Source organism: Lepisma saccharinum, chromosome 10 (genome assembly GCF_977018435.1).
Source record: "Lepisma saccharinum chromosome 10, izLepSacc3.1, whole genome shotgun sequence".
Taxonomy (NCBI): Eukaryota; Metazoa; Arthropoda; class Insecta; order Zygentoma; family Lepismatidae; genus Lepisma; species Lepisma saccharinum.
Genome location: NC_139238.1, coordinates 16,023,657 through 16,040,369, shown reverse-complemented (window position 1 = coordinate 16,040,369; position 16,713 = coordinate 16,023,657). Strand labels below are relative to the sequence as shown.

General features: G+C 36.7%; 1 protein-coding gene across 1 annotated transcript in view; it reads left to right on the top strand.

The window, feature by feature from the left end:
- The window catches only part of LOC145994229 (polyunsaturated fatty acid 5-lipoxygenase-like), a 40,998-nt gene that overhangs the window by 6,148 nt on the left and 18,137 nt on the right, over positions 1–16,713 (top strand). The window contains exons 4-11 of the mRNA XM_083130326.1: positions 2,789–2,920; positions 5,955–6,052; positions 7,310–7,442; positions 8,362–8,454; positions 9,623–9,719; positions 11,701–11,818; positions 12,393–12,485; positions 15,316–15,488. Of these exons, the coding sequence (XP_082986452.1) occupies positions 2,789–2,920; positions 5,955–6,052; positions 7,310–7,442; positions 8,362–8,454; positions 9,623–9,719; positions 11,701–11,818; positions 12,393–12,485; positions 15,316–15,488 (937 nt within the window). The remainder of the gene's footprint in view (positions 1–2,788; positions 2,921–5,954; positions 6,053–7,309; positions 7,443–8,361; positions 8,455–9,622; positions 9,720–11,700; positions 11,819–12,392; positions 12,486–15,315; positions 15,489–16,713) is intronic.

The window sequence follows — 16,713 nt, the reverse complement described above, 5'->3', positions numbered from 1 at the left end:
CCTTGATTACAATGCGACGACGCTACCACTGCCTCATCGGAGAGGCCCCTTTTTCGGAAAGAGTGCAGCATCGACTATAGCGAATGTGCTGCACAGGCAATGTATCAATACCGACGATCATAATTTGCTATTTTACATGGGGCGCATGATCAAGTTTTTCTGAACGTGTCATCATCATTATATTTCTAACTTGTTGCTTCTACTTCTGAGGGAGCCCCAGATTGCCTGCGGGAACGCATACAGTCTCTGCAGTTCTGTTTCGAGTCACACATACGCAATACAGAAATGCATAGTGAGAATTTTGATTATTGAGTATTAGTTACTTTTACTAAAGTGTAAATTCAACAATAAAAGCATGAAAATATTAACGTTTTAAGGATGGAAGAATCAAACATGAGGCAGAGTGTCAAGTAGGCGTACGCAGGGCTGCAATTGTGTTCTGGTGGGACGGAACGGTATACAGTATACAATATATATCATAATTGCAGTTTTTAACTTTCGTTTTAAAAGTTGTGCAAATGCAAAATTTGTAATCGGGGCTCATTTTCAAATTTGCATTTACGTCTTTGGTTTTTCACAAGTCCATTGCTGTTTTCATTTGAAAACTTTGATCTTCTCAATATTTGTGGAGGGGCTGCAGCCCCATCAGCCCCTCCCCATCTGTGTCAGTGGCTGTCACATTTCCCTGTTGATGAAAGAGTGCCAGAAATGTTCGCATCATTAAAATGTTTCTTGTTCAAACCTAAACTACCTAAAATTTTAATTCAGTTTTTTTTCGGAAATAGGTTAAACGAAACTTACTTGTTTCATTTGCATTCACATATGGGGATATTTCATTCCAAAATCCAAAGGATTTGAAAAGGAACACATTTGTGTGCTTAAAATTATAGATACTCTTAGTTATGATTGTTAGAGCATTTATTAGAAGATTGCTTTCTGTGTTTAAAGGTAAGAGGAAATTATTGAAAGTGCTGAAAAAGATGGATTTGTTAAAGAGGTAGAACAATATATGTTGCTTGTGAGTCTTGTTGATGAATTTGAATGATTTAAGTGAAGGAATAAAACAAATCGGAAACAGTGATGTTAAAAAATGTATGGAAATCTATGGTTTAAATTAAAGGAATTTATATTGATGATGTTAAAGTTTTTACTAATTTTTCATCTTAAAGCAGTTTGTTGGTGGTAATTCTGAATTAGAAAATGTAAATGAGAAATAGACTAAATATTTCCATTCAAGTAAGTCTGCCGAATGTTATTCAGAACTACTCAAAATATAGCAACATATTTATTTTCTGTGCCGCGACAACTTAATACAAATGTTGAGAGAATTTTCTCACAAATATCAACAAATTGTTGGAGAAAGTCAGATCTCGTACCCCTGCGGAACGAAAAACTTACTTACCTGAGGGGGCTCAAAAGCCCATACTTTGTTTTATCACTAAAATTCAAGAAACCGTCACTGCTTGTCTTGTTGTTTATATAAATACAGATGCCGGCGGAGTGGTTAACACATCACGCTACGCGCATCCATTCGTCACTCATCTCCATCTTCGCAAATTAGCCAAAAGTGGCACAAAAAGCGAAGTAAAATAAAGAAAATCAACCAAAATCAATCAAGATAAGTACAGTTATTTAATAATTTTAATAATTACAAAAATTAACATCATAAATGAGAAAAATAACCACTTGTTTTATGATTGTCACACACACATTTTATACACTGAACCTCACAAAAACAATATTATTTATCCATCAAAGATTTTTCGTGTTTATGTAGTTGCTGTTATTTATAAATAATTATTACTACTATAAAGTACCATTGTTACTAACCATTTGTGCACTGCCATTATCAATGGCACGAATAACATGCATCCAATAAAAGGGGAGTTGCCTGATAGCCCAACCAAGTGAATTTTCCCTTTACGTTGCATTTTATGTCTTTATGAACAAATGTAATACCGAAATATTTTGAACACTCTAGGGAACATTGTAATTTATTTTTAATTTTTTTTTCTAAAAATATTCAGTTGAAAAATCTAAGAAGTAGACAGCCCCCCCCCCCTTTTGGATAAGCTAAGATTAAGGGTAGGTGTCCTCTTTTTGGGGTTTTGTCCTCCTTTTTAGCCATGCTCTGTCCTCTTTTTTGAATGTATGTGTCTGGTCACCCTAGCTATATTTAGCTATAACTCTCATAAAATGATCACTATCGATTTTTGATGTTAACATTTACACTTATGTTGTTACTTTTTTCACTGTACTTGAGAATAAGTAACAAAATAAGTGTAAATGTACATAATATGCTAACATCAAAGATCGATAATGACCATTTCATGAGAGCTTTAGCTTATATGGTTCCCTAACAACAACAATAATTTATGCTAATTATATTGAAATCTAACAACCGAAATGTTCAGTAACACAAGTAAAACAGCCTGCAAATTATTTTCTATATTCTTAAATTTCAGTAACTGCAAATATGTTTGCAACAGTCCTTGGAGTCTTCCAATTGAAAAACATTTTGCAAATATATATTGTTATTTTGTCTTTTGTATAATCCGTATAGAACAAAGAAAATTCTGTCATACGGACTTTATGGAATGTTGATGTTCTTTTGTCTTGGTACTGGTTACTGCGGTGTAAATGGTGAATACAGTCTTATGTTAAGTGACATTTGTGGATTTCTTTATTTAACATCAAAATAATTCTTGTCTCAAACTGCCCACACTGGGGACAGTTACATGATTCGAAGTACATAGTTTCTTTAAAGCTTTCTTTCCCATCCCAACAGGTTGACTTCACATACTTGAGAGCCAGGTTCATATCCCAACTTCAGTTCCTGAAGATGTCGGAAGAGATGTGGTCGTCGTTTGATGAGCTGAATGAGCTCTACACCCCGAACACAAGAATGATTCCGCCAGAGGTGAGGGACAAGAGTTCGTTTTCTGGTTTAGTCTGTCGATTGAAGATAAATTAGATACGGGTACATGCCTCTCTTTCAAGGCCAATTTGTTCACGCGATATTAGAAGTATGTCGCTAGGCTTGAGTTTCATGTACCTTAATGAAAACTGAAGAAGGTTCTTCAGAACATTTCTGAAGTAAAGAAGTATAATTTTGAAGCCTATAGTTTCTTTGAGTGGGTTAGTACATCGCGATACGATGCCAGGGGTTCCGGCTTCGAATCACAGTCTGGCATGGGTGTTCTTTTCATCACATCATCACTCAACTTCGTGGTGGCGATTAGCCAAAACTGGCAGGAAAGTGACGTAATCAAGCCTCTCTATCGCTTTTTCTATTTCTTCTTTCGTATTACCCTCTCACTCTTTCCCCTCTATCGTATTGTCCTTCTCCCACGCTTCTCTCTACCGATTCTCTATCTTTCTTTCGTCTCCCCCCTCTCTCTCTCTGTATATATATAACTTCTCTTTTTTTCGTATTTTCCCCTTTCCGCCCGTTTCTCTCTTTATATCGATTATCTATCTTTCTCTCTCTCTTTTGCTGTCCTAGCTATTTCTCCCCCTCCATCTTTTCTCAATTTTTATTTTGCTTTTTCTATCTTTCTCCATCGCTTCTGTATCTGTTTTCTCACACACACACACATTTTATTACTTCTGCATCATTCTATCGAATTTCCCTCTCTTTTTACCGATTTCCCTTTTCCTGTTTCTATCGCTTCTCTATTTTTCTCTCTTCATCTCTGTGCCGCCTCTCTTGCTTCTCTATTCTTCTCTCTTAATGGCTTATCTTTCTTATTCTATCACCATCTCGGTGACCAAACGAGTTAAGTGGTCTACTTTCGGTCTCGCCACCTAAGTTCCCCAGTTCAAGTTCCAGCGTGGGCATGAGTGTTTTCTGTGAACGTCGCTTCATCATACTGATAATCACCAGTTATCCTCATCGTCACGGTGAGCCAAAAGTGTCAGAAAAGCCTCGTCAAAACATAAATATACAAATACTCCATCTCTATCCATCGCTTCTCTCTCTCTAAATATAAAGGGTCTTCCAAAATGTACTTTAGAATTTTAAATGCTCATAACTAATGAATGCGCTTTTGTTTTCAGCTGAAACTGCATATACCCTAAGTTGAGAAGTATACAAGTTTGAGGATGGCACCATTGTCACAAGATCAACGTATTCTGATCATAAAACTTACTATGAAAATACACGTTCCATAAAAGAAACGCACAGAAAAATTCGTGAATCTTTCGGTGCTTTCAATCGTCCCACTGAACAAGCAATTCGCAATCTAGTGAAAAAATTTGAAGAAACTGGATCTGTTCATAATAAGCCATCATCAGGGAGACCAAAGGCTGCACGTTCTCCTGGAAACATTGCAGCTGTACATGAGAGTATCGTAAATGATCGATCAACATCAATTTCTCGACGTTCGCAAGAATTACACATCTCTCAAACCAGTATTTGGAGAATTTTGCACGATAAGAATCAGTTAACACAAGAATTGAAGGAAATATACCATTTGCAACGCAGAAATTTTGTAAGTTGGATGTTAGAACAGAGGGCAACAAATCCCGAGGTTTCTCATCACATTATCTTCAGCGATGACGCCCATTTCACTTTAAATGGTCAGGTCAACAAACAAAATTGTCGCATTTGGGGCGAGGAAAATCCTCGCATTATTCACCCACGCACAAAAATGTACGGTTTGGTGTGGTTTGTGGTCTAGAGGAATCATCGGTTCCTTTTTCTTTGAAAATGACAATGGTGATGCTGTTACAGTGAATGCGGAGCGTTACAGAGAGATGATTACAGATTTTTTGTGGCCTCAACTTCACGGAGTCGACATTTCTGATGTTTGTTTTCAACAGGATGGGGCTACAAGCCATACCACACGAGCTAACATTGCGTTCTTACGCACTAAATTTCCTGGACGTGTGATTTCAAGAAATGGTGATGTGAATTGGCCGCCGAGATCTTGTGACTTGACACCATTGGACTTTTTTCTTTGGGGCTATTTGAAAAGCAAAGTGTACGCCACGAAACCAGCAAACGTTCCAACCTTAAAAGCCATACGAGAGATTACTATCTGTACCGACGATTGAAAATGTCATACGCAATTATGATGTACTTGTTGATTGTTGCCAACGTAGCCGGGGAGGACATTTGAATGACATAATCTTTCATGTGTAATTGTAATACAGGGTCCTTCCATTTCAACCAATTAAATCATTCATTGCACTTATGTTTGTGTTTTTATTCTGTGACAACATCCTAAAGCCCTTTATGAAAGGCCCTATATGATTCTTTACTACACGTGTTTATCTCTCTCTTGTGTCTATCCCAGGGGCGTATTATGCAGCTGTCTAAGGGCGGCAGATTTGAGGGGTGACAGGTTTTAAGCTAGTGCGTTTCATGATATATATTTTATGGGAAGAAGTTAATATTTATCATGAAATCATTTAATAATTATTCATCATTAAATATGTAAAACAGCACGCCCTTTATTTACGTGTTTCAAACAGCAGCAAACAATATTGCAAGTGTACCGGTATTGTTAGGAAAAAGTAGAAACATAAAACTGATCTTTATTGCAGACAATAATGAAGTAATGAAGACGATAAATTTGATGTGCGCAAGCAACAATGGAATCTTTAGCGGCCCGGCAACGGCGATTCAGTTTAATTTGTAACGCGTGATTTTCATTTCGTGAAAAATGAATGATATTCTGGAAACAATTAGTGGTTCTCAATACCGGACATTCACTTAACACAAGGCAGCAAAATAAGGTGAGGTATTGAGAAAGAGTGCAAAAATTTAGGTGCGTTTAAAGAGGGTCATAATGACACACTGGTGAGAATTCCACCACAAACTCTAGGTCCAGTCCCGATTAACGTATTTGAGCATAAAGTGGCTAAAACACAAACTAAAACTTTCATATTGTTAAATCTAATGGCAACATTCATGTCACAGTAGTAACAGTAATTGTCCTGTATTGCAGAGCATAAGCTACTGGATGCAGGATAAATGGTTCGGCCTTCAAAGACTTCAAGGAGCTTGTCCAACCCTCATCCAGCATTGTAAGACTATCCCTGAGAGGTGAGTTCCTTCAAAATTCGATTGTTTGTAATCTTATATTTATTTTAAAACACCAATGTTTCCTTATAACTTGTCTGTTTCTTGTGGTAGAGGTGGCACATTCTCTCTGCGTTATTTGACAAACCCACATTGCTTAATGATACTCTGTTTCATGGGTTCAAACTTTTGCTGTAGACAGCCAAGGTAAGAAAGTGGCCTCCCGCTACACAGTACTGTTGAAAGCTGTTTAAAATTGGGTTGTTCAAGACATACACACGGACACACACACGCACACACAGACAGACATATAAATAATTTGGCTACACGACACCGACGAACTTTGACAGTGTGTAGATGGCATCAAGACGAACAAGTTTTATTCATAAAATTTTGATGGCTTAGCTCTCGTTTTGAAGCTACCAGCTCTAGAAAAACAACATTTTCTTTCTATGCTGCATGTATGCAGCCATGCCACTTGCATTCAAGGTTGCCACTGGCATTAGTTTTTCTGTCCAGACATAAGAAAACATACTATGGTAGTAATAACCCGCTACGGACAGTAACAACCCGTAACGGACTAGGCAATCTTGTATTTGTATAATTGTTACTTAGCGCCGCTATCTGCCACTTTTGGCTAATCAGGATGATGAGGATTACTGGTGAATAGGTGAAATTGATGAACAGACACTCACAAAGAACACCCATGCCCAGTCCAGAACTCGAACCGGGAATCTTCGGTGGCGAGATCGAAAGTAGAACACTTAACGCGTTCAGCCACAGAGCCGGCAGTGTATGTTATCAAAAAGAGTAAAACTTTAGTGTTCTACATTTTGAAAAGTCATTTATATTGTTGCAACATACCAAAGAAACACGATCATTTGCATCACCATATGCTTGTCCTTACTCTGTGTTACATTTCCCATTTAAAATTTCCAAACCAATTCTAGGTAAGGATGTGCACTAAAACATTGTGTAATAGTCTTCATTCTATTGCTATGGTTATGCGAAATACGGTTTAATATATTTTACAGGAATAATTTTGCCCTGGTCTCGTCCAATGTGTGAAACTTTACTCCTTTTAAGGATTGATTTGATTTATGTTGTTCACTGACCATTTCAATTCTAATCTTGAAAAAAAGATACGTAAATAAAGGTGAAACATTGACAACGATAAACCTCCATGTGATAGAGGAACTTTAATTTAGTACTTCACAAAAGTAGTTTAGCACAAATACGATCAATGCAAAAATTACTAAAAGGAAACAATGTGATTTTCAGTCTTGGATTAACATCAGATATGGTGGAACCTTTCCTTGAAGGCATGAAGCTCGAGCATGCTTTGGCCAAGAACAAGATATTCATGGTTGACCTCACCATTCTAGAAGATATTACAGTGAAGACTAATTGCACGGTAACTAAGCACCTCGATTGTGAGGGCTCTTTCAGTTGTTATTGTAAGATTAGGTATCTAGTGACTTATTAACATAAACAAACTATTCCTTCTTCTTTACATACTTCTTATATTTTTGTTACTACACCTTACCTTATTCACAACATGCTAGAAAAAACATATGCTTCCAAAATGAAAAAAACAAACTGTCATCTACTTTTTTCTGGCTTTAGCTCTTTTCTTAAATTGCTTACAAATGACGTATATCGTAGTTCCTTAATTTGCTTCACTTTATCTGACTGGACTAATCGTAACGACGATGATGAATGATGATTAGATAAAGCTGATGAACGAACACTCACGTGACACGAATGCCCCAAAAGGATTTGAACCTTGAACCTTCTGTGGTCTAGATCCAATGCAGTCGGTCATCAAGGTTACAAAAGCAGGTATCTAACAATACTTCACTTTTAAAGTGATAACCTTTTAAATACGTTGGTGAATGTACTGCGATGTCAGCACCCAAAGGTTTCGAGTTCGAACCCCAGGAAAACGCATGCGTTCTATTGCGTTTCAAGTACTTTTCTCTATTGGTGTCTAATTTCTCTTATGTATGGCTTGTATATTTTTTTTCTAGTTTATCATTTATTTATATATCAAAAAAGTCTGATGAATGGAGCGTGTGTTGTCCCGAAACGTTCCATCAAAAATCGTGTACAATTAAATGCTAAACCGTAAACTAGAAGAGGAATTGTATGCAATTAAATGCTAAACCGTAAATTAGAAGAAGCATTGTATAAAATTAAATGCTAAACTGTAAACTAGAAGATGAATCATATCTAATTATCACTCATTCTCATCATAGAAATTAACTACTTTTAAATACTATTAATTAAAATGATTATATGAAAATGCAACTGTACACCTGATTTTGTTCCAGGTGTGCTCGCCCATCGCGTTGTTTTACTTGAACAAGACAGATGAGCTTCTTCCAATCGCGATAAAGCTGTTCGGGAAAAGAAGATTTGCACCGGTAAGTTATTAAATTATTTTGTAGACTTGGTTATTCATGGTAATTCAGTGCTATTATTTTAAAATTTAATTCTTTCTGGGGCTGCACTCACGATGTTAGAAGTAAACTTAAAATTTACAACATTCTATCGTTAAAATTTAACAGTCTCTCTATCAATTTACAAAAACCGATAGCAACCGTTTTTTTCCCCTGAGTACAGGCACGTTCATTTCATCAATTCCCGGTGCTATGGCTAGAATGAGAAGCAAACATAACGTCAACATTAAACACACACGCTCGAATATTATATGTGTTCACACATACTATAGCAGAGCTGCTGTGGTCCAGATGTAACCTTTGTGGCGCAGTGGTTAGCGCATCAATCCCAGCCGCGAATCGTGGTTAGGGAATGAATGTGTGTTCGTTGTGATTTAAATACAGTAGGAAAATTAAATGACAGAAATGACTAATAGGCACAATCTACACAGAAATTAGTTCATTTTTAGAATAGACAAAGTCGGTAGGATGTCTGACTAGTAATCGGTAGACCCAGGTTCGTTTCCCGAGGTTGGTAAATTCAGGTGGGAACGTTTCCACCAATATCCAACATGGAGTGGCTCTGCGGTTCACCCAGCCTCTTAACCCATGGGAAACCGTTGGGAGATTAAGGCGGCCGGAGTGTTGTACTGGTCACTCCAGAAAAGGTCGCTATTGTGAATGCGAGATGATCCACCTCAATCTACTCCCCCAAGATGCCTGCTAGGCATGTTGTACTTGTGAATGGGATAGCAAGAGAAGAAACCTATTGCACGACATTGATATATATATATATATATATATATATATATATATATATATATATATAACATATATATACCGATTACTAGTCAGACATCCTACCGACTTTGTCTATTCTGAAAATGAACTAATTTCTGTGTAGATTGTGCCTAATAGTCATTTCTGTCATTTAATTTTCCTACTGTATTTAAATCATATATATATATATATATATATATATATGCATGTGTGTGTGTGTATGCATACACACACATATCCATAAAACTTTCACATTTAAATAGTTTAAATATTTTTCTTTGTCATAAAAAAGAGCATACATTTCAGTTAAGGACAGGTGAAAATATATACTATGTTTGTGTCTTTACTAATAATAATTACTTTTTTGTTTTAGGTATTTGTTCCTAACAATCCACCGTATACGTGGCTGGTGGCCAAGATGTTTTACAACAACACCGAAGCGCAAGTGCAACATGCATGGTTCCATTTTGGTAAGTACTGATACGGAAGATTAGTTCGAATGCATTTTAATCCCTCTCTAAGTCCCCAATTTACCAAAATTAGATGTGTAAAAACACTGTGAGTTGTTGCGAGTACTACCAGATCAACTGTTCAGAAAAGACTGTGAAATATATAGCTGGCTACTATCAGAACAAATGTTCAGAGAAGACTGTGGAATACATAGCAGGGTACTATCAGAACAAATGTTCAGAGAAGACTGTGGAATACATAGCAGGGTACTATCAGAACAAATGTTCAGAGAAAACTGTGGAATACATAGCAGGGTACTATCAGAACAAATGTTCAGAGAAGACTGTGGAATACATAGCAGGGTACTATCAGAACAAATGTTCAGAGAAAACTGTGGAATATATAGCAGGGTACTATCAGAACAAATGTTCAGAGAAAACTGTAGAATACATAGCAGGGTACTATCAGAACAAATGTTCAGAGAAGACTGTGGAATATATAGCAGGGTACTATCAGAACAAATGTTCAGAGAAAACTGTGGAATACATAGCAGGGTACTATCAGAACAAATGTTCAGAGAAGACTGTGGAATACATAGCAGAGTACTATCAGAACAAATGTTCAGAGAAGACTGTAGAATACATAGCCGGGTACTATCAGAACAAATGTTCAGAGAAGACTGTGGAATACATAGCAGGGTACTATCAGAACAAATGTTCAGAGAAAACTGTAGAATACATAGCAGGGTACTATCAGAACAAATGTTCAGAGAAGACTGTGGAATACATAGCAGGGTACTATCAGAACAAATGTTCAGAGAAAACTGTGGAATACATAGCAGGGTACTATCAGAACAAATGTTCAGAGAAGACTGTGGAATACATAGCAGGGTACTATCAGAACAAATGTTCAGAGAAAACTGTAGAATACATAGCAGGGTACTATCAGAACAAATGTTCAGAGAAGACTGTGGAATACATAGCAGGGTACTATCAGAACAAATGTTCAGAGAAAACTGTGGAATACATAGCAGGGTACTATCAGAACAAATGTTCAGAGAAGACTGTGGCATACATAGCAGGGTACTATCAGAACAAATATTCAGAGAAAACTGTGGAATACATAGCAGGGTACTATCAGAACAAATGTTCAGAGAAGACTGTGGAATACATAGCAGGGTACTATCAGAACAAATGTTCAGAGAAAACTGTGGAATACATAGCAGGGTACTATCAGAACAAATGTTCAGAGAAGACTGTGGAATAAGTAGCAGGGTACTATCAGAACAACTGTTCAGAGAAGACCGTGAAATATATAGCTGGCTACTATCAGAACAAATGTTCAGACAATACTGTAAATAGTGTAGCTGGCTACTGGCTACTGTCGGAACAAATGTTCAGAGTATACTGTGAAATATATAGCTGGCTACTATAAGATCAGCTGTTCAGAGAAGACCGTAGTATATATAGCTGGCTACTATCAGAACAAGTATTCAGAAAATACAGTAAAAAGTATAGCTGGCTACTGGCTACTGTCGGAACAAATGTTCAGAGTAGACTGTGAAATGTCTGGTTACTATCAGAACAGCTGTTCAGATAACACTGTAGAATATATATCCGGGTACTATCAGAACAAATATTCAGAAAAGACATTGGAATATATAGCTGGCTACTATCAGGACAGCTGTTCAGAGAACTCTGTGAAATATGTAGTTGGCTATTATCAGAACAAATGTTCAAAGAGGACTGTGAGATATATAGTCGTCTCCGGCCTTGAATCCTTGCATGTTCTGTACTGTTCTAGTGTCCGTATGGTTTAGTGATATTTCTACTTCCAAAAACCTCTTAGGAAATCGATTACACCTGTTGCCCAATTAAACACTCCTGAATTATTCCTAAACTGCAAAGATTCTTTTAGCCGTATTTCAATACGTAGGAAATACTTATATAATGTACATTTTTAACTAGAGCAGACAAATTATTGTTTTCTTTTCTGTTCCAGGTCTCCCGCATATAGTTATGGAAGGTGTTTATATTGCTATGAATCGCAATCTTTCACCGTCTCACCCTGTTTTCAAGCTGTTGGCGCCACATTTTCGTTCTCACATTACTACGAATTAGTAAGTTTTTGTTAATAGTATTACATATATATAGTACAAATACATTTAGAGTTACATAAGGAGTCTAAACGTTATCTTTACAAAGGGGACCCTTCTTTGTCCCTTAGCCTTAACTCAAACACTATACATAATGTTGATTAGACATAATTTCAATTGATTCCACTTTAAACTGTAGGTTCAGTCCCAATTAGTCTTACTATGCATAAAGTGGACTTAAAACATCAACCCAACCCAGCATAATTTTAATTTTGTATACATTGGAATATAGGGCAACGGTGGTTAGTTTGCAAGGCGTCTAAAGCCATTAGTCCTATTTGTATTTATTGTTATTTAGGGTCGCTTTTCGTCAGATTTTTACTAATCGCGACGAAGAGGATTAGGGATGATTTGCTGATGTTGTTGTAAGTACGCTCACAAAGAACAGCTATGATAATGCCAGAACTCGAACCCCAGTAAAATTTGTTGTTTAAACAACAGAAACTTAGATTTTTAGTCTGTTTCAATAAATGTGAATAGCGACACTGAGATTTTACTTCGAGACCAAGGCTGACTTGCTTATCCTCTATTCTTTCAGCCAAGGCCTTCATAGACACATGCACGCGGCAAGTTGGATGAACAAGTGCACATCGCTTGGCGTAGATGGCATGAAGGAGCTGGTAACAAAGATGTAAGTACAGTACTTGCAAAACAGTTGAAGGGATGGATTTCAGTGAGTTGGTTTGTTTTACTTCGATTGTGATTCTGTTCTGTCCATGCATGTTTGCAAGTGTCTTTTCCACAATGTCGTCACCTTCATCCACATCTTCGAGATTAGCCAGAAGTGGTAGAAAAGCGAAGTACTTACTTACTTAGTTAGTCACGTCCTCTTCTACCTGCCGGTGTCGAGGGGTTACAGAGAGTTCTCCAGACGTTTCTGTCCATCGCCTTTTCCTGTGCCTCTTTCCATCTTATGCTTCGTTTCTCCAAAATCTCTTTGACACTCATATTCCATGTCTTTCTTGGTCTTCCTTTTGGTCTTGTTCCTTGTGGACGTGCTTCCCATATCTGCTTTGGCAGTCTCGTCTCACTCATTCTGCTCAAATGGCCGAACCATCTAAGTTGATTACGTTCAACTGTTTCTTGTAGTGGCTGAGCATTTAAAGATTGCCGAATGGTTTGATTCCTTATCCGATCTTTCCTGGTTTTCCCACTTATTCTTCGAAGGTACCTCATTTCCATTGTTTGTACACTTTGCAGGTGTTTTCCAGTCAATGTCCAATTTTCACTGCTATATGTAAGTGTTGGTATATAAATTGTTTTGTATACAGTGAATTTTGTTTGGGTAGATATTTCTTTTTTGCCTATAAATCCTCGGTTTATCATTTGATATAGCTTTCCTGTCTTCATGATTCTATCTCTTATTTCTTCCTCTTCTTTTCCTTGACTGTTTATAATTACTCCAAGATACTTGAAATTTGTCACTTGTTCTAAAGGTTCGTTATTCAGTTTTATCTTATGGTTTGTCTTTTCTCTGCTGATTATCATTGTTTTAGTTTTCTCCGTATTTATTTCCATATTCTTCTTCTTTAATTCTTCATTAAGAATATTTAGATTATATTGTAAACTAGCCTGTGTATTAGCTATTAGTATAATATCATCAGCGTATATGAGCTCTGTTAGTTTAATTGATTTCATATTCCAGTATCCTACCTGAAATTGTTTCATTTTTATATGGCATTCCTTTATTACTTCATCTAATAGTATTATAAATAGATATGGTGATAGTATATCTCCCTGTTTAACTCCTGTTGTTATTTCAAATTCCTCTGACTGGTGGTTTCTCGTCCTCACGTAACATCTGCATCCTTTGTACCAACTTTGGATTGCTTTTATTAGGTTTTTATCCACTCCTTTCTTCTCTAAGGATTTCCATATCTCATTCCAAGGAACTCTATCAAAAGCCTTTTGTAGATCTACAAAACATACATGTGCCTTTTTATTGTATTCTATTGTCTTGTCTGTTATTTGTTTGAGGGTGAAAATATGGTCTTGTACACTTCTTGCTGGTCTAAAGCCTGCTTGACTTTCTTCCAATTGCTCTTCGACATATTTTCTGAGTCTATTCTCCAGGATTCTTGAATATATCTTCCCTGGCACACTGAGCAATGAGATTCCCCGATGGTTTCTACATTCTCTATTATCCCCTTTCTTGAAGATTGGGATTATTACTGATATCTCCCATTCCTTCGGTACAGTTTTCTTTTCCCATATAACATTCAGTAGGTTCAAAAGCAGTTGCTCTCCAGCATTTCCCATGTATTTAAGCATTTCTGGTGTTAAACCATCATGTCCACTAGCCTTACCTAACTTCATTTTCTTTAATGCTGCTTTTAATTCTTCTACTTTGATATCATTTATTTCCTCTTCTTCATCCTCCATTTCTATATCTTCTGTTCTTTCGTTTCCTGTTTGAACCTCCGTCCTGTTAGTTTGTGTTTCATCCTTCAGCAATTCTTCGAAGTATTCCTTCCATCTTTGCATGATTTCTTCTGGTTTTGTTCTTAGTTTACCATCTTTTCCTTTTATGTATTTTAATGGGCTTTCTTTATCTTTTCTCAAGGTCTTTAAAACTTTGTAGAATAGTTTTTGATTTTCCCGGCTGTTCTCTTCCATACTTTCCCCAAATTTTCCCCAAAAGTCCTAATTCCATTGTTCTCCCCTTCCCTATTGTTGTAAACAATTGCACGTGTTCACAAAACTTGTAAACAAGTTTGACATGTTTGACATGTAGTGAATAGAAGTGTATGGTGAATTATTAATGTTCTTTTGTTATTAACAAAAAGAACGAGAGGGGAAAAGTACATGAAAAGATTATTTTCATTTATTTATCTCCTCTCGTTCTTTTGTTAATAAGAAAAGAACATTATTTATTCACCCTCCACTTCTTATACGATAGAAACCTTCTTTCCTTTTATATAAATATACAAAAAAATCCTTTTCATGTACTTTTCCCCTCTCGTTCTTTTTGTTAATAACAAAAGAACATTAATAATTCACCCTACACTTCTATTCACTACATGTCAAACTTGTTTACAAGTTTTTTGAACACGTGCAATTGTTTACAACAATAGGGGAGGGGAGAACAATAGAATTAGGACTCAACCATTTTCAATTCTACTGAGGGCCCAGCCTTTGCAGCAAATGACAATGGCTGAGACGGCTGTGTCCAATTCGAATCCGAGTCAAAATGGCTTCTTCTCGACTGGAGGGACGGTATGCGGAACGCCTCAACTTTAAATTACAAAAAAAAAGGTAGTGCTCCGTTTTGTAAATTAGCAGGCAGATTGTTAACGGTAGAATAATGTAAGTATTATGGTAACTAGGTGTCTGGGTTTGTTCGGTGCCGAGAACTTATAGGAGATTACGTCTTTACTATTTTCAATTATAGTAACTTTTTTTTTATGTAAACCATAATTCAACACTGCATTTTTCTCAGTGGTGCTGTTTCCTTATTACAGGTTTAAGCGCTGGTTGATGAATGTAGACGGAAGTATTCCACTAGAACTGGAGAGCAGGGGCGTACTGGACCCGGAGGTCTTGCCCTATTATCCATACCGTGATGACGCTGTGGATTTCTTCCGAATTATACATGGTTACGTCTCCAAGGTGATTTCAGCCTACTACACTAACGGTAAGTTGATGTGTTTTCATTTTTTATGTAAAGTCCTACACCAATAGGATTTCTTCGTGATCACCAACAGTTGAAATTGTGTGAAAATTATCACATAAGATGGTGGCAATAAACAGGTGAAATCAAGCCTGCGACGTTAAATAGTTGAAATCCTGATTGTTGAAATTCTTTCAAAATATTCACGTCAGCTAGTGACGACCAACAGTTGAAATCGTACGAAGGCATTCACACAATCTGGTGACAGTAAACAGTTAAAATTCTTTGAAGACATTGTGTTCATTTGGTGAAGACAAACAGTTTAAATCCTGTGAATATATTCACACAAGCCAGTGGCAAACACTTAAAATAATGTGAAGATATTCCCACAAGTTGGTGACGACAAACAATTGAAATCCTGATTGTTCAAATTCTTCGAAGATATTCACGTCAATTAATAACGACCAACAGTTGAAATCGAGTTGAGGAAGGCATTCACATAATCTGGTGACAGCAAACAGTTGAATTTCTTTGAAGATATTCACTTCAACTGAAGACGACAAACAGTTCAAATCCTGTGAAGATATCCAAATAAGCTGGTGACAACAAACAGTTCGTTTTCTTTGAAGATATTCACTTCAGCTGGTGACGACAGACAGTTTATATCCAGTGAAGATATTCATGAAAGTTGGTGACGGCATGCAGTTGATTTTCTTTGAAGATATTCACTTCAGCTAGTGACGACAGACAGTTGATATCCAGTGAAGATATTCATGTAAGTTGGTGACGGCATACAGTTGATTATCTTTGAAGATATTCACTTCAGCTGGTAACGACAGACAGTTGATATCCAGTGAAGATATTCATGAAAGTTGGTGACGGCATATAGTTGATTATCTTTGAAGATATTCACTTCAGCTAGTGACGTCAGACAGGTTATATCCAGTGAGAATATTCATGTAAGTTGGTGACGGTATACAGTTGATTCTCTTTGAAGATATTCACACTACGTGCTGATATAGTTGAAATCTTGTGAAGGTATTCGGATACGCTGGTGATGCCAAACACACAAGCTGGCAACGACAAAGAGTTAAAATTATGTGAAAATATTCACGTCAGCTGATGACGATAAACAGTTCAAATGCTGTGACGTATTCATATAAGCTGGTGATAGCAAAAGGTTTATTTTCTTTGAACATATTCACGTCAGCTGATGACGAAAAACAGTTCAAATCCAATGAAGGTACCC